This window comes from Lutra lutra, chromosome 5, assembly GCF_902655055.1.
Source record: "Lutra lutra chromosome 5, mLutLut1.2, whole genome shotgun sequence".
Lineage (NCBI taxonomy): Eukaryota > Metazoa > Chordata > Mammalia > Carnivora > Mustelidae > Lutra > Lutra lutra.
Window position 1 is genome coordinate 121,624,180 of NC_062282.1, and position 18,048 is coordinate 121,642,227.

Sequence of the window (18,048 nt, forward strand, 5' to 3'; positions counted from 1 at the left end):
TCATAGTACATTGTCAAAACTAGGAAACTGACACTGGAACAACATAGGTATGTAAGTTCTGTGCCATTTTGTTACATGTATAGATTTATGTAGCCAGCACTGCAATCAAGATACTATGCTTTTTTTTTTTTTTAAGATTTTATTTATTTATTTGAGAGAGAGACAGTGAGAGAGAGCATGAGCGAGGAGAAGGTCAGAGAGAGAAGCAGACTCCCCATGGAGCTGGGAGCCCGATGCGGGACTCGATCCCGGGACTCCCAGGATCATGACCTGAGCCGAAGGCAGTCATCCAACCAACTGAGCCACCCAGGAGTCCCGCTTTTTTGAACATTATATTTTCCTACCTATGAAAAATAAAGTTTTATGTTTCTGCTTCTATGCATGCCTTATAATTTTTTATTAGAGGTCAGACAGATGTGAATTTCATCTTGTTGATGTTTGTTAGTTGCCCTGTTGCCTTAAGTTTGCTTGAGTTATGTTCTGGGACACAGTTAAGTTACCTGGAAATAGTTGAATCCTTTGCGGTTTGCTTTTAAGCTTTGTGTGGCTGGGCCCGAGCAGCCTTTAGAGCAGGACTAACTTATCCTTCTATGGACTCTACTGATGATTCTGACTGCTGCAAGCACACTCTATTCCTGGTCTCTGGGTTATACCTCTGCTCCTTCTGGTGTTCTTGACCCAGGCTTGGGGTTTCTTCCCAGACACACGCATGCAGACCCCTGGGGCTCTCTCTCTTGCTGCTCTCTTCTTTCTGGTGCTTTCTCTGTGAACCCCCTAAGGCCCCTTGGTCTTTGGAACTACCAGCTCTACCTCTTCAACCCATAGAGATCGATGGCTTCTGCCTGGGTTCCTCCTCCACGTTCCATGTTTTCCATGTTCATGCAGCCTGGAAACTTCTCCAGGCAGGAAGCTGGGGCCATCCTAGGGTTGCCTTCACTTGTTTACTGGTCAGGGAACATCCAGTGCTGCCTGGTGTCCCATGTCTGAAACCACTGTTTCATATTATTCTCTGGGAGTTCTTTAGTTGTTCAGGGTAGGAACAAAAAAGGATCCTCCTTTTGGGATCTTGATTTCCTTATATTTTTAAGACCCCATTTCCTTATGTACAGACTTCATAAGTATAACTTGGACTTGAAAGGAGCATGTGGCCCAGCTTACAAACTTAAGTCCCTTCCTTTACTCTGAAGGTGTTTGAGCACAGTTTTAAAAGTGGATTGTTAGGTGTTTCTCATTCTTAAGCCTGGTCACTGACTTAACTCATTTGTTGAGGTACTAATGAGTTGTACTGCTTCCCAGGTAGTCTGCCACTATTTCAATGTGCAACAAAACTATTGAAATCATCTCTGCAGTATCTTGACGTCTGACACCTTTGGGTGCCCCAAAAGGGTCCTTGCAGCTCTCAGGAAACACACTGAGGTCATGTCTGTTCCTGCCAATTTTTTGACCCTGCATCACCCCCCCCCACACACATATACACACACAGGACCGGTGTGACAATGCCAGCAGCTGTCCACCTCGTCTTTGGCATCTGATGCCAGGCCCGCAGCACCTGCTGCTGGGACTCTAGCAGGCCTCACTCAAGAGAGAGGGTTTCCAGGGGCGCCTGGGTGGCTCAGTGGGTTAAGCCGCTGCCTTCGGCTCAGGTCCTGGGATCGAGTCCCGCATCGGGCTCTCTGCTCAGCGGGGAGCCTGCTTCTCTCTCTCTCTCTCTGCCTGCCTCTCTGTCTACTGTGATCTCTCTCTGTCAAATAAATTAAAAAAAAAAAAAAAAGAGAGAGAGGGTTTCCAGCATTCACCCTATAAGTAGCTCCTGGGGACCCCCTTTAGCCAGCATTTAGTGAGTAATCATGCTACGTCTGGCTGTGGGCCAGGTGCCTCACATTTATACCTTCATGTAATCCCCAGAGAACACACGGGCCTAGGAGTATGACATGTTCCCACCAGTCGGTGTCCCTCGGTAGGGTACTCAGAAGGGTATCATCTCTGTATTGAAAAAAGAAAAACTAGTCCTATTTTGAAGGCTGCTTTCGTGCAAACTAACAAAGCTTGAAAGCGAACTTCAAGAGGATCAAACTGTTCCCAAATAACTCACTGGTGTCCATTATTAGAATCGTGGCCAGTCCTAAGAAAAAAATTATCTTTTTCTAACGAAAGAAAATATTTTTTTCCTGATTATATAATTAAAAGCTCATGGAAAATTCTCAGCAGGCACTAAGATTCCTCATGAGGTAAAACTAGGCCTATTGGGATTCCTGTTGGAAAGACCAGCCTCTTCCATTCCTACTTGATCAAGAATTTTGGGTCTCTCTAGAACAGGGATTTGCAACCTGTGGGCCGTTTCTCATCTCCTTTGATCCTCACAATCTTCTGTCTTAGGTGTGGGTACAGTTATTTTTTCAGATGAGAAAAATAGTGCTTACAAATGTGCATACACTATGGTGAGTGCTGTGAAGTGTGTAAACCTGGCAATTCACAGACCTGTACCCCTGGGGCTAATAATACATTATATGTTAATAAAAAAAAAAAAAAAAAAAAGAAATGTGCTTACACATGCCCATGGTCTCAGTGGGCATTTGGTGGAGCCAGGGTTATGGTCACGCAAATCAAAAGATAGAGCCTTTACTCTAGGGAAGCTGACACCTTTCTTTGTGGTTATTAAGTCTCAGGACAGCATGAGGCTTCCCTCGGGGCCTTTCTTGAGATTCTGGGAGATGGTGACACAGCCGCTCTTTGCCTGGCTCTTGGAACATTGTGAATGCTTTGGAAACAGTTTTTTGAGACTTGAGTTCTGACTCATTTAATAAAAAATCTGTATCATGAACTATGGCAGACGTAGAAAAACGGTATATAATTCATCCTTTTCCTACCTTTCTACCCATGCCGTTAGAAGTGATCTAATCTGTGTATTCACTGAACTCAAGCATGGCATGCCTCTTTTGCGGGTCTCTTGGCTGGCAGATTCTGAACCACTTTCAGAGGTAGGAGAGGCTACTTAAAGGACATGTGGATTCCTAGTCCATGGAAATGACCTATGGACACTCACCACTGCCCAGGAGATCTGTCAGTCATTCCGACTGAGGCCTGCGGCCTGCTCCGTCAACTACAAGGAGGGAATGACTCAGCCAGGCCTGTGACCTGATGGTAGGGATAAGGGGCAGTCTCTTCCTGATCACTTCATTTCTATAAAACTTAAGTTAAACGAAGAAGTGCTCGTAAACATCACAAGGGCTGGGATTGGTTGGCAAGGAAAAAATCTTCCTGATGGCCCTTTAGTCTATGGATTTATGGACATGAAAAAAAATAATGTGACTCAAAATTTGGGTCATTATAGTCTTGGCATCCTCATTTAATGTCTTAATCTTTCAGAGACTGGAGTAAATCTGTGTGTTGGGAAATGCAGAGTCATAGCCAGATGAGCTTGTGGTGAGAGCTTCTTTTTTTTTTTTTTTTTTTTTTTTTCAGATTTTATTTATTTATTTGACAGAGATCACAAGTAGGCAGAGGGGCAGGCAGAGAGAGAGGAGGAAGCAGGCTCCCCGCCGAGCAGAGAACCCAATGCGGGGCTCGATCCCAGGACCCTGGGATCATGACCTGAGCCGAAGGCAGAGGCTTTAACCCACTGAGCCACCCAGGCGCCCCGTGGTGAGAGTTTCTTACTGTGACTGGGTGAATTCTCTTCTTTCTGAGGGTGGATCCAGCCTTATCACTATTAGTGGATATGCAGACCTGACCAGTTAGGGCTGGTGCCCAGGCCAGAGTAGGATATCTAGGGGCCACTGCTGATGGTAAGGGGCTGGGGGCAGGAGGGTAAAAAAGACGCCTGCATGACTAACACAAAGTGACATGAAGCCCAGGGACTTTGAGAATTTTCAGCTGGAGATCAGGGAGGACTCATGAGGGCTAGATGGTCACCAGAGAAGATCAGGAAGCAAGCTCAATCTAGAGGAAACCGATGATCTCAAACATACCCGACTCTAGGGCCTTCCTAACCTTGCATTCCTTTAGCTTAAATATCTTCACCCAGCATCTTGTTTCATCTCTTATCATACATGCCCAGACCCACCCTGCTTCACCTGCACTAACTTTTTTTCTGTTTTCCTTAGGGCCTTTGTGCATGTGAGTCTGTCCATCTAGAATGCCTCCCCTCCCCCGTCCCATAGTTTCACGATTGGGTTATGTGTAGTCGGGTCTCCATCAAATGTCGTTTCTTTGTGTACCCCATCTGGAGCTAGCCTCCGCCAGCCACTCTCTGTTCCATGACCCTGTTTCATTGCCTTGACAGCACGCATCACTCTCGGAAATCATCTTGTTTTTGTGAAGTGCTCAGTGAGGTTGAAATCAATGACCCCATTGCTGTATTCTTGTCTTTATTTCTTAGGTCCGCCCCCTTACACCAAATCCATGCATACGCTATGGCTGTCAGAAGCTATTTGTTCGTATACTTTATATTTTGAAAAGAGACTCATGATTGGGATTTGGTTTAGGCCATCCCCTCCTTTCACCAACTCCTATACCACAGTCACGATTCTAGCTTTTTCACAGCCTCTTTTATTTCTATCCCATTTATCCAAGACTTTTTCTTTCCTTGGCCAAGGGCGCTGCATGTATGTTTGGGAAAGACTTTAGTCAGCAAGTGATGCCTGGGAGCCTGGGACTCCTGCAGATGCCGCTGAGGCCTTTTGGGATACCCAGTTCATGAGCATGTGTCCAGCCTGTCACTACAGTGACCTTCTGGTTTTAGTATATGTGCTGCCTAAGCGAGCACTACAGTGACCTTCCGGAAGTGCTCTGGGTGCAGTCAGCCATGGATATAGAAGGCTGAAACTCTGAGGACAGCAAGCTAAGTTTTGATTTTTCTGCTTCCTGAGGCAATATTTAACCTGAAGGAAAAGAAGGCTTCAGCCCAAGATTCCATGGAGGGAATTTTCAAAAAATACAAATCTTGCTACATGTAAAAGAATTAAGCCAGATTGCTCTCAATTATATATTTTAAAAAAACATTACTGTAGTGACAGACAACTTTTTTTTAAAAGATTTATTTATTTATTTATTTGACAGACAGAGAACACAAGTAGGCAGAGAGGCAGGCAGAGAGAGAGGGAAAAGCAGGCTCCCTGCTGAGCAGAGAGCCCAACTTGGGGCTTGATCCCAGGACCCCGGGATCATGACCTGAGCAGAAGGCAGAGGCTTAACCCACTGAGCCACCTAGGCGCCCTGACAGACAACTTTTTAATATCTATGTAACAGCAGTACTGTCCCTCCTATATTTAGTGCCTATAGTACATCTTACACACATTTTAGCTTTTGGAGCATAATCTCGCCACTTGGCATTATAAAACTTTCTAGTTTGTAAGCTTGCCTCTCTGAAGTACAGATCTTCGTAAGAGATAGGCCTTTTGAGAAAGAAGCTTTGTATTCTACTTTTCCTTTTCTCTGCCCTCCATTTATTGTTCTTTTATCAGTCGAAACAGTGTACTTATATAAGAAAATGCAAAAAAGCACAAAGAAGGATATTTTTTTAATTTTTTTAAGATTTTATTTATTCATTTGACAGAGAGAGACACAGCGAGAGAGGGAACACAAGCATGGGAAGTGGGAGAGGGAGAAGCAGACACCTTGCTGAGCAGGGAGCCCAATGTGGGGCTCGATCCCAGACCCTGGGATAATGACCTGGGCTGAAGGCAGACACTTAACCACTGAGCCACTCAGGCACCCCAAGAAGAATATTTTTATTAAAATCGCCCTTAACTGCACCATCAGAAGATAACCTCATATGAACTTCAGTGATCATACTGTACATACTATTTTATAAGCTGATTTTTCTTTATGTAAAATATGCATAATATGTTTTCATTTAATGAAATGTTCTTCCAAGCATGATTTTTAGTGACCGCATGGTACTTCATCCCGTAGATGTCCATAACACAACCTGCTATCGTGGGAGGCAGTCCAGACAGGAAAGAGTATAGGGTCTGAAGCAGACATGCTATTTTTTTTTTTTTACCAGTTGTGGCAATGGCCGCGTTATGTACTCATCCCATTCCTCAGTCTCCTTACCCATAAAATGAGGATAACAATAGTACGAGCAATGTATCAATTCCTATAACGATTAAGTTATGACACATGGTACACATCTTACTTAAAACACTTAGAGTGCTTACAATAATGCTCTAAATAGATACTCTTACTAAAGCATTGTTACTGTTATTATATTGTAGCATCGTATTATTCTGATAGAATCATTGTCTGGCACATGGTAAGTGGTCAGTAAACATTCATTATTATTACCTATATTGTGTTCGGCTTTTTTGACGTAATCATACTGTGATGAATATCTTTGAAGAAAAAAGGCTTTTGCTCTCTCTCTTCTTATTTCCTTGAGATCAATTTTTAGAAATAGAATTACATCTTTGATGCTTACTGCTAAATCACCCACCTGGAGATTGTACTAAATGCAGCTCTCTCCAGCACTGTAAGAGGGATGTTGTTTCCAGACGTGCTCCATGGAGGAAATGGCAACTGCCCATGTGAGGAGTTTTGCAGTTCTCCAGAAGCACTGATTATTGAGCAATTGGGATTTGGTCAACTTCTTCTTCTTTTTCAGTGCTTATATGGCCTTCAGGCAAAGATATGAAAAAATCTTAAAACATATTTATTTTTGTGTGTGCTTATTGGCATATTAAGTCTGAAGGTTGCTTGAGAAGATATTTGTATTGATATGAAAATTTGCCTTGTCTACATTGGTAGGACAGTTCTCCCATTGAAACTAATACTTTTTTATTTTTAAGAAAAAAACAACAAGCCTTGAGAGCAGTCAGCCTTCCAGAACCCATGCTGGCGGAACAGCCCCGGCCACCAAGGTCAGTCATTTCCTTTTTTTTTTTTTTTTTTAAGATTTTATTTATTTATTTGAGAGAGAGAGAGCACAAGTAGGGGGAGAGGCAGAGGGAGAGGGAGAAGCAGGCTTCCCTGCAGAGCAGGGTAAGCCTGATATGGGACTCCATCCCAGAACTCCAGGATCATGACCTGAACCAAAGGCAGTAGCCTAACCAACTGAGCCACCCAGGCTCCCAACGTCAGTCATTTCTTGAAGGTGAAAAGACTCCTAGTCTTCAGGTCAATAAGTTTTTAACAAAATATCATTTCTATGCTGGGGGGGAGGGGAGGAATGTAATTTCTTAATAATGATTTGAGTGATTTAAAACCTAGTAAAACCATTTATGCTTTAATTTTTCTTGTTATACTGTAAGTGTCCAATCAGTATTATTATCATAATACCTATAAATAATATTGGACTTTGGCATATACTGGGAGTAGAAATATAGTGCTTTTACCTCTTCAGAAAATAATTCAGATTCTCTTCGTGCATATTAGCCACACCCGGCTCTCTGCTAAATGCTCTATGTAATTATCTTATGTAATCTCCTCACAGTGTTGTAGTTGTTATTCCTTTATACCTGAGGAAACCAGGGCTCTGGGAGGTTAAGCATCCTTGACAAAATTGCAAAGCCAGTAGGATGGAGGTAGGGTTCAAACCCAGGTTTCCTGTTCATACAGGGTCCTCGACACTGCTGGACTTGAGATGCGTAACTGAGCATCTGTTAGTGTAATACAGCACTTGGGAGCTTTGCAACTTATAAAAATCACTGAAACAACATATTTCAAAGTAAAAAAAAAATTACAATTTTAGCTAGTAGTTTTAAGTCTTTAAAAATAGTTATGTGCGGCCCATTTCAACTTATGGCCTTCCAGTATGTCTGAGATGATCAAAAACCTTAACTTACTTCAGGACTGTCTATACAACTATTTTAAATAAGCATTTTTCCTTTAAAACTGGTGGCTTTCCTATGGAGGTCTGCAGACTTTCTCATATAGGTTGCTTGCTTGGTTAAGAGTTTATATTTTAGTGCTTCTTGGAGCTCCTAAAGGTGCCCAAACCAAAGTCCAGCTGAGAAATGAGAAGAAGATGGCCAGAGTTGAACAGACTTGGGGGCACTACAGCATCAGTTCTCAGTATGGGTCGGAGGTCTTCTTCATAGCCAAACAAACCTGACCTGCCTCTTTGCCACTTTTTACTAGCAAGTTTACCTAGCCCCACTGAGCCTGAGTTTCCTCATTTGTAAAACAGAGATAGGACTTTTTTTGACATATCTGCCGAGAGACTGAAATAAAATAAAGACAAAATATATATAAAACTCTTAGCCCTGAGCCTGGCATTTAGTAGGTGCTGGGAAAATATATCTCTGCTGTGACTACTCTCGTTAGCCTCATACTCTGTTGTTTTGATGTCTGGAACTAACAGAGATTTTCCAACTATGTCCTGTCTTAAAGTACGTTTATTTAACTCACGCTTAAATTATGCCTCTAAAAATAAGAAGCCTCAATAGGAAACCCCAGCCCTATCAGATTTAGTGGATCATCTGCAGGTGATTTCCAAATTTTGGAATCATCTAAACTCTTGGGCAGGGTGGTGGTTAGTACATTATAGAAAATCACACCCGGTTTTCTCTTGGAAATTAGCCATAAGAAGCAGTCAGTCCCTTTTCTTTCTTTCTTTTTTTTTTTTAAAGATTTTATTCATTTATTTGACAGACAGAAATCACAAGTAGGCAGAGAGGCAGGCAGAGAGAGAGGAAGGGAAGCAGGCTCCCCGCTGAACAGAGAGCCAGACGCGGGGCTCGATCCCAGGACCCCGGGATCATGACCTGGGCCAAAGGCAGAGGCTTAACCCACCGAGCCACCCAGGCGCCCCTTCTTTTTTTTTTTTTTTTTTTAAACACACAAAGTTATCATCCAATCATTCTGCAGTTGTAAAGATTTTTGACATCTCCCCCAAACCCTGCTCTGCCTCAGGAAGCTGAGGGAGGGGTGCATAGCTGGGAGGTGGAGACATTTTAGCCACATGTTTAGTGTTTGTTTAATGTCAAGCTTGACATTCCTTCCTTAAGTTCTAAAACATTGTCATCTCCCTACCTATATTATTCTCTCTTCTGTTGCAATTTCTCAGTATAGATTCCTGATTTGCTTTGCTTCACCAGTTTCCTGAATATTAGTTTCCCTGGGGTTTGATTCTTAACTCCTTTCTATCTTGTTATCTTTAACATTTATAGAGTATTGGAAGAAAATACACACACACACACACATACACACATATAATACTTGCTTATTTCTTCTTTTGATGCCTGATTGAAAGGGCTTTGACTAAGCATCCTGATCACTATGAAGATTTTATTTATATATTTGAGAGAGAGAGTGGGAGAGAGTGACAGGGAGGAGGAGCAGAGGGAGAGAGAGAGAGAGAATCTCAAGCAGACTCCCCACTGAGTATGAGCCTGACTTGAGGCTCAATCTCAGGACCCTGAAATCATGACCTGAGCCTAAGTCAAGAATTGGACACTTAACCAACTGAGCCATCACAGGTGCTCCGGCATGATCGTCACTTTAAAGAAAAAGTCATTCCCATGCATCGTTGAGAAAAGCTGGGGGTAATAGCATTTGTGATCACTTGAAGCCTTTTATTATACAATTAATTCTTATAACACACACAGGCAACATCATATTACCCTGACACATGATGTGACAAAATAGTAGATATAATTGGCTGTGAGAATTAGTCTTGGTTTTCTTGATTCTTGACACAGTGAACTTTAAAGGTAAAATAAATGATAATTTTACCGTTATAGAGAAAACTTCACAATCTGTCTGAAAAGTTAAACATCTCATTTGAAGCCACGCATAAGCTGTGTGATCTAGAATGGTTACCATGTATTGCAGGACGTTTTATGAGCATTCTCACAAAATGAGTAATTATGTGTGCAAGTAATACCACTTCTGCCATGCAGTTCTGGGCTTGGAAGACCCAAAGTGCTTAAGTGGCATGGGTCTTTCTAAGTCAAAATAATTATTGTAAGATGTTGAGGGCTTAATATTTGATTTTTGATGAATTAATAATGAGGCTGCAGAAATGATTCATGTTTTTATTAATGCCAGCATGAAAAGAGTTGTGATCCATATGCAGTCATGAGATTGTGTTGTGGGCAGAGTTCTGAGGCCTATGTGTTGTAACCACTTCCTGTTCAGGCAGAGAAATCGAGGTTGAACTTCTGTTAGGAATGTGGCTGCAGAAGCTATTAACAATATGTCTGTTGGGGTGCCTGGGTGGCTCAGTCGGTTAAGCATCTGCTTTGGGCTCAGCTCATGATCCTGGGATCCTGGGATAGAGTCCCATGGCAGGCTCCCTGCTTGGCCGGGGGGTTGGGGGGGAAGGGCTGCTTCTCCCTCTCCTCTCCGAGCATGCTCTCTCTCTCACTCTCTCTCAAATACATATATATATATATATTTTTTTTTTTTTTGACAGAAAGAGATCACAAGTAGGCAGAGAGGCAGGCAGAGTGAGAGGGGGGAAGCAGGCTTGCCGCGGAGTAGAGAGCCTGATGCGGGGCTCGATCCAAGGACCCCAGGATCAGGATCATGACCTGAGCCGAAGGCAGAGGCTCTAACCCACTGAGCCACCCAGGCACCCCTGGGATTCTGCTTTTCTTTTTTTTTAAGATTTTATTTATTTATTTATTTCACAGAGAGAGATCACAAGTAGGCAGAGAGGCAGGCAGAGAGAGAGAGAGATAGAGGAGGAAGCAGGTTCTCCGCTGAGCAGAGAGCCCAATGCGGGACTCGATCCCAGGACCCTGAGATCATGACCTGAGCCGAAGGCAGAGGCTTAACCCACTGAGCCACCCAGGTGCCTCGGGATTCTGCTTTTCTAACGAGCTACTCGTTGCTGTTGATCCTGCCGGCCTGGCAAGCACAGGTTGAGTGGCAAGGATGCTGAACTGTTCTTGATGGTGGGTCATTTAGACCACGTGTCCCTTAGATTACCTCAACAGTAATTGGAGAAACTGGTTTGAATACAGATTCTCAGGTTCCAAACCAAGAATGCTGATTCAAGAGGGTAGGGTAAGGCCCAGGACTTTATATAGTTAATACCTACCCCTAGGTGTTTCAGATGCAGATGACCTGAGGACCACACTGGGAGAAAGGATGAACCTTAGGACTGGGGCAGCCAAAGCACATCAAGAAGTAATAAAGTTCCTCTTCCTGTGTAAGAAAAGGTGCCTCTTTCTACATGAACCGCAGGATAAGATTGAAAATTTTATTTCATAACATGTAATTACTCATCTGTACTCTTCAGGAGCACAGGATCACTCACCTTCCCTGAGGGAGATGTGCTACCTAACGCTAGGAGCAGTGGTACCCGGGACTTATCCCATTGGGGTGTGGCTCAAATAAGTCATGCTGTGCTGTTTGTCATAGGAGGAAGTGAATGTCAGTGAAACCCAAGCGAGCTGAAGTTTCGTTAAAAAAAAATAAAAGGAAAGAAAATGCTAACGATAAAAAAGAAATTTTTAAAAAAGCTTTATTTATTTTAGAGAGAGAGAGAGCGAGCTCGTGGAATGAAAGAGCATAGGCCCCAGAGGGGAGGGGGACAGAGGCAGAGGGAGAAGCAGGTCCCCATTGAGGAGGGAGCCCAATGTGGGGCTCAGTTCCAGACCCCGGGATCACGACCTGAGCTGAAGGCAGAGGCTTAACCAACAGAGCCACCCAGGTGCCCCTAAAAAAAGGAATTTTTAAGCTGTATTTTCATGGAGAATAATTTTAAGAACAAGGTCTTCTGTTCACGGAATTATAAAATATTAGAGTTAGAAAGGGTCTTACTTCTACAGCTTTACTTAACAGAAAACAAAAAATTGAAACTAATGAGGTGACTGTGAGGAACACCTTGCAGAAGAAGTGGAGGGACCCCACCTGCTCTGTTTGTTTTGGGTACAAAGCTGTGCAGAGGAGCTCTCTGCCTTTTTCATGCCAGCTGGCAGTCACCTCAGCCTTGGCTGGATGCAGCACTGAGTCATTTCTCAGCTGTCACTAGCTAGGCCTGAGGTTTCTGCTCCCCAATCACTGACCACCACCTCCTCCAGACACACCCTGGGCACAGTGTCCAGAATTTTTATTGTGACTATTTTGCAGCTTTGGGAAGAGTTGGCTTTCCATATTTCTTTTAAAATTTCATAACTCTTTTCTATGAACACGATCATTCTGTATTTAATTAATTGCCATTCTTCTAGAACAAAGAGCATTACCTTTTCATTCATTCATTCATCAATTTATATAGTAGTACAGACCTATGAATCCTTATTTTATTCCTTGGTTTTTAAATCCATTTTTCTGATTATTTATTTTGATCGTTTTAATCACAATATATGTGCTATAATTTAGTAGAAGTTTGACTCTGTTAAACTGCTCTTTAAAATATCCATTATACTATTTGAGATGCATTTTACTATTTGAGATGATCAGCAGGATGAATCCCTGCTGATGGTCATTCTTAATTTGTTTTATAGTTTAAAAAAAGAGCTATTTGGAGCCATATATTTGTAAGAGTGCCCCTCTTGCCTCCCTTATTCTGGTGGAGTCACCGGGTGATAGCCCGGACGCGGAGACCTCTGCCATCAGCAGGCGCTGTGCGCCCTGCGCGGCCCGCACCCCAGGCGGCCTTATTAATAAGTGAGCCGGCTTCCGGGAGGCCTGCCCGAGACGAGTGGGCAGAGCGGACGCCTCCCTCCGCAGACCCGCGCGGAGCTCCGGGGCGGCGCCGCGGTGGGAGGAGGGCGGGGAGCGGCGTGCGTCGCGTCCCGGGACCGCCCCGCCCCGTGCTCTCTGCGGGCTGAGGCTCTGAGCAGAAACCGCGGGGGCTGAGCCCAGCCAGGAATGCAAACCGCCTGAAAACCCAGCGGAAGTCTCTGGGCCCGGGGAGTGGGACGCGGAGTGAGTACTGATTTCGGCCGCTGTCCTCCATTCCCAGGCGAGCGGTCTGAGCCGCCCCCTTCGCGCCCGGCCCTGCGCGGCGCACAGTCGCACCCTTGTCTGGCTTCCCGGCTTGGACCTGCGTTCTTACTAGTTAGTCTCTTTACCCCGAAGATGCATTTCTTTCCAAATGGGTTCTAAGTTACATTGTGTTACTTGTCCACCCCTCCCTCCCGGACGGTAACACTGTGCTGGCTTTTCAGCTGTAATGTATCTGGTGACCGGACGCGCGCGGTTGGGTTACAAAACCAGGGATTTGTGTGACCTGGAAAAAACAGCAAAGAAGAAAAGCAGCAGCTCTATTTGGTTTGGCATTTTTAAGGTTAGGACCTACCGAGCTCCCCCCCCCCCCGCCCCCCAGCCCTGCCCTCACTACTGTGCTGACCTCCGTTTTAGAGAGTGAGCTCACTCTGTATAACCTTTCCACGTACCTGATACATACTGGGTGTGGTGTGGCATGTGTTGTAACATGTTTTGGTTCTATTTCCTTGAACACAATCTGAGACTGTGGTCAGATAACATCCCTGAGAGGTACTTTGTCTTTCAAGAATGCAAGGTGTTTTCACAGAGATTTAACAATCTCGGCTGCACTGTTAGGGTCCCGGTGTTCCTCAGGAACAGGCAAGAGGCAAATTCTTTATTTCTATTTTACAGCTTGAGAAAACCAGGCAGAGTTTAGGAGAAACTTCCTTAAGGGGCAAGACCTTCAGTTCTCTGACTAGTCTTCTAGTAACCCACCTATACATCAGAGGAACCAGAATGCTCAGTCAGCCACTCGGGAAAGTTTCTGCTGTACGAGGTGTGTTGTTGAGTGAAAACCTCTGCATTGCAGAGGTCAGTAAGGAGTGGCACCCGCTGTTCAAAGGGGGAAACTTTTCTAGTGAGTATCGAGTGTGTCTTCCTGATGTTTTGTTTGTGGGCAGTGAATTCAGCTTTTGCACACTGATTTTTCAGTATTTAAAAGGGTATTTGTTGCTGGGAATGTGGTGGGAAGGGAGTGATGTCGGGATTCTAGAAGACAGTATAGTATTAAAGTAGTGACATTCAGCTAAATCATGCTGAAGCTGGAAAGGCTACATCTGCTGACTAATGGAGAAAGTGGCCAATAGCAATCAGGGTGGAGTGGGAATCCACGTATGCACAGCAAGGACCCTTGGTATGGATTATACAAAAGTGAGCTTTGCAGAAAGCACGACAGTGTTTATGAAATAGCACATTCAAGTATAAATGTTAGCTGTGGCTCACTTCACATGCTTTTAAAAAAGATTCCCAGTGCATGAAAAGAGTTGGTTATATAGTATTGGTGGTGAATTTAGTTCCTTGATTGTTCTCAGAATTGATCAAAGAAGGGTTCCTCTTGATCTTTTTTTCACTTGATAAAACCAGTCTTATTTTTCAATTCAAGAAATATCTATTGAGCACTTACTATGTAGAAATAACCATGGTAGATGCTGTGGGGAAACATATATGGATCCTGTATTCAAGGGATACAGTATAGCAAGAAGCTGGCATTCTAAGAACAGAAGTAACAGAGCTAATTGAGACTATGTAAACAAATGAGACTTTACTATGTGATAACTTTTCATGCCCTGGGAAAATATTTTATAGAGAGCTGTCAAATATGTCCTGAGAAACAATGCAGCTTGGCAGGTAAGAGGTCAGGCTCTTACTTTCTTAATCTGTAAAATGGGTATAATAAGAGTTTCGACCTCATGGCTGCATTATCATCACCTAATGTGAAGTACTCAGCTAACCTCTAGAACATAGTAGTTTTCACTAAATGTAGCAATAACTGTTACCACCCTATTCTCGAAAAGATGCTGATCTCTTCTTGTTCTGAAACCAATTATGGTTACTTTCTGATGATTTATTATTACTGCCTAGTGTAGGTAGGAGGGCACTTGGACAACATCACTTTGCTAACAGTAGGATTATGTGCAGATCTCCAATGGTATATGGACCAATGGACCAAAGTATATGGTCTTGTTCAGAAGTTAGCATGTCTTAAGAGATGTTGTAAAGTACCCTTAGAAATCAGAAATAATGGGTTTGTGCAATTATGGCTTTCCATAAATATAGTTTAGCTCACTCGTTCTTAACCAGGGGAGGTAGCACCCTATTAAAAGGTATATTAAAATACATGAGCGTGCTTTTGGTGATGCCCTAGCATTCACTGGGAACGCGACAGTCCTGCGTACTTAAGAATTGACAGCCCAAATGCCAGGAAGTACCCTGTTGAGAAACACTGAGTAGCTAACATTTTTTTTTAAAAAGGATTTTATTTATGCACTTGGTTGGGGGGTGGTTGGGGAGCAGATGAGAGGGAGAAGCAGGCTCTCTGCTGAGCAGGTGGCCTGCCACTGGGATAAGGGGCTCAATCCCAAGAACTTGGAATCATGACCAAAGCCCAAGGCAGATGCTCAGTGGTGACCAAGCAAAGGCAGATGCTCAAACAACAAAGCCACATAGACACCCCTAACGTTTTTATATTTTTATTTTTTTAAAAGATTTTTTATTTATTTATCTGACAGAGAGAGAGAGATCACAAGTAGGCAGAGTAGCAGGCAGAGAGAAGGGGAAGCAGGCTTCCTGCTGAACAGAGAGCCTGATGTGGGGCTCCATCCCAGGACCCCGAGATCATGACCTGGGCGAAAGGCAGAGGCCTAACCCGCTTAGCCATCCAGGCACCCCTAACGTTTTTATTTTAAAGGCTATTTACATAGAAAACATGAAGTGCAATTGTTTGTGAAAACCATTGTACTTTCCTAGTATGCAGATGATTCAGTATATCAGAAAAACTATAGGATTAAATATGTTCCTGTTATAAAGTCAGACACATTGATGCTAAGACATGCATTCCAGATTCATCTAGTTCCAAAATGAGGGCATTGTAAGGTATAATGAAAAAGAAGCTACAAAGAGAAATATGTAGACAGGAGAACATAGATTGTGGGTGTTTTATTTAAAGCGGACCAACCAATTCAGCATTTGGGGAAAAGTAAATAGTTCCATCTAAGGAATGAAGATTGTAACTGTCATCTAAGCGAAGCGTCCTTAATTGAAGAGATTTGTTAAAGCACTCTAAAGGGAAGGTTATTGGTCTACAGACAGAGAATGCAATGCAGGCCAATAAGGTAATTCCAGGCTAATCCATAGCCCTGGGGCTCTCCCAATCCTTGCCCTAGTATGTGCTGCACCCCCTTGAAATTCTCTAAGATAGTTTTCATGATGTGTAGTCTGGAGAGTATGTGCATCAGATTCACCTGGGATACTTATTTAAAAATGGAAATTTCCCAGGCTCTCCCTCAGATTTACCCAGTCAGAATCAAAGAGGAATCCATGCCTTAATGAACTCTTGAGATAAATTTGTACACCTGTAAAATCTGATAACCACCGTTCTAAGAAGTAAGTTGGTCTCTCTAGAGCCTTTCTAGAAGTAGTCTTCCTCTGATGTTAGCAAGGCGGTACAATCTCAGTGAATTTACTAAAAATTCTAGCTGTGCACAGGAGCTCAGACTTCTGAATCTTACTGAGGTTTCCTCATGAACTGCCTGGTTGGTGTTCATGACCCACAAGCAAGGGCTTATACCAATTCCAATTCACTCAAAATTGCTGTAGGAGATGGAGGCCAGCTTTGGATTCTGTAAACTCTCTGGATTCTGTGCTGGGTTGAGGTCCCCCACACAAGTGAGAGAAGTATGAAGACCTAGACCAGACCTCGGAGCCCTGGGAGCTGCACTGAACAGAGCTGTTAGTGGAGGGGGTGGAGATCCCTGTGCCTACAGAGTAACCAGGGGCTCAGTCTGTGGCATAGGGTTTCTTTATTACCTATACTAAGAGGGTGGCCAGAGGAAGGAGCGGGGAGTAGAATTATTTGTACATTTTTCAGCTACACATGTTTTTTATATTTCCTCCTTATCATGAAAATAGAAAATTGTGTTTATATCCAGCATGGCAAATAAAATATTTTGCTATAACTCCATTCCTATAGCTAGTCATCATCAGAATCCTGGAATGTAAATATTCTCATACCAATATGTAACAGTACTTTGCATGCTTTGACACGTGCATCTTTTCATGATATTTTATTTATTTATGTATCAGAGGGCTTGGTGTACAGCAGGAAATTGAAACTGGTGGCCACGATTTTTATCTTCCAGGAGTCTTAACTTCTCCTTTATATTCACTATTTCTTTATTTATCTCTGTCTTTAATTTTTTTATGTCAAAATTTATCCAGTATTTCTTCCGAGCTTCTTCCGTCAGACTTTGGACTAATATTTTTAGGCATGCAAAATGTGTTTTAAATGATTGAAAGCATTTAGATGGGGAATGTATGTTCTACTTGGTAACAAAGCCCATTACACTCTCTTCATACTGACCGGACAGACTCCTTGACATCACCTAGCACATATTTTTGTTTGAATTTTAGACCCCACTCTACAAAGGTAGACAAATACTGTTTTCTAGAAATTCACGTAGTCATTTGAAAATTGGATCCTTTTAATACGTATTTAAGTGTGTGTGTGTGTGTGTGTGTGTGTGTATACAAAAAAAATGTGTATATCTACTTACAGCCGAGCTGCATACTGGATGTGTGCAGCATTAGGAGTTTTCCTGTTGGTCCAGAAGACCTGCGTATAGCAGTACTGGGATTGGTGATGTCTGCTGCAAACTCTTGTCTTAGAGAGGAAGGTGATATAGGCATAATCACAAGGATCAAATGGCCCTGGGTTTTAAAATACACAGATTGGAGAGGACAGGTATCCTTGAGGTATTGTAGGGCTGTCTTTTTAGGGAACATCTAAGCTCTTCATTAACTTGGGCTGGCATTATCAACACCAGAAATCTTCTTTTAAAAACTGCTTGGGGAGGCGCCTGGGTGGCTCAGTGGGCTAAAGCCTCTGCCTTTGGCTCAGGTCATGATCCCAGGGTCCTGGGATCGAGCCCCTCGGGCTCTCTGCTCAGCAGGGAGCCTGCTTCCTCCTCTCGCTCTCTCTGCCTGCCTCTCTGCCTACTTGTGATCTCTATCTATCAAATAAATAAATAAAATCTTCAAAAAACAACAACAACAAAAAAATAAAATAAAAATAAAAACTGCTTGGGAAGTATTTTTGCAAAATAATTTTGTGAATCTATCCTAGTATCTTTTGTAGTCTGTTTCGTTCCTTCTGACCCAATGAAAGTACGA

General features: G+C 43.1%; 1 protein-coding gene across 14 annotated transcripts in view; it reads left to right on the forward strand.

Moving 5' to 3' along the window:
- Window positions 1-18,048, forward strand: part of CAST (calpastatin) — a 112,022-nt gene that overhangs the window by 27,293 nt on the left and 66,681 nt on the right. For 12 of the 14 annotated variants that reach the window (XM_047730377.1, XM_047730378.1, XM_047730384.1 and 9 more), the window contains exon 3: window positions 6,789-6,860. In XM_047730377.1, the coding sequence (XP_047586333.1) occupies window positions 6,789-6,860 (72 nt within the window). Of the gene's footprint in view, window positions 1-6,788; window positions 6,861-12,659; window positions 12,820-18,048 lie in introns of those variants that run through there. The other 2 variants (XM_047730390.1, XM_047730391.1) reach the window with 2 other exon arrangements.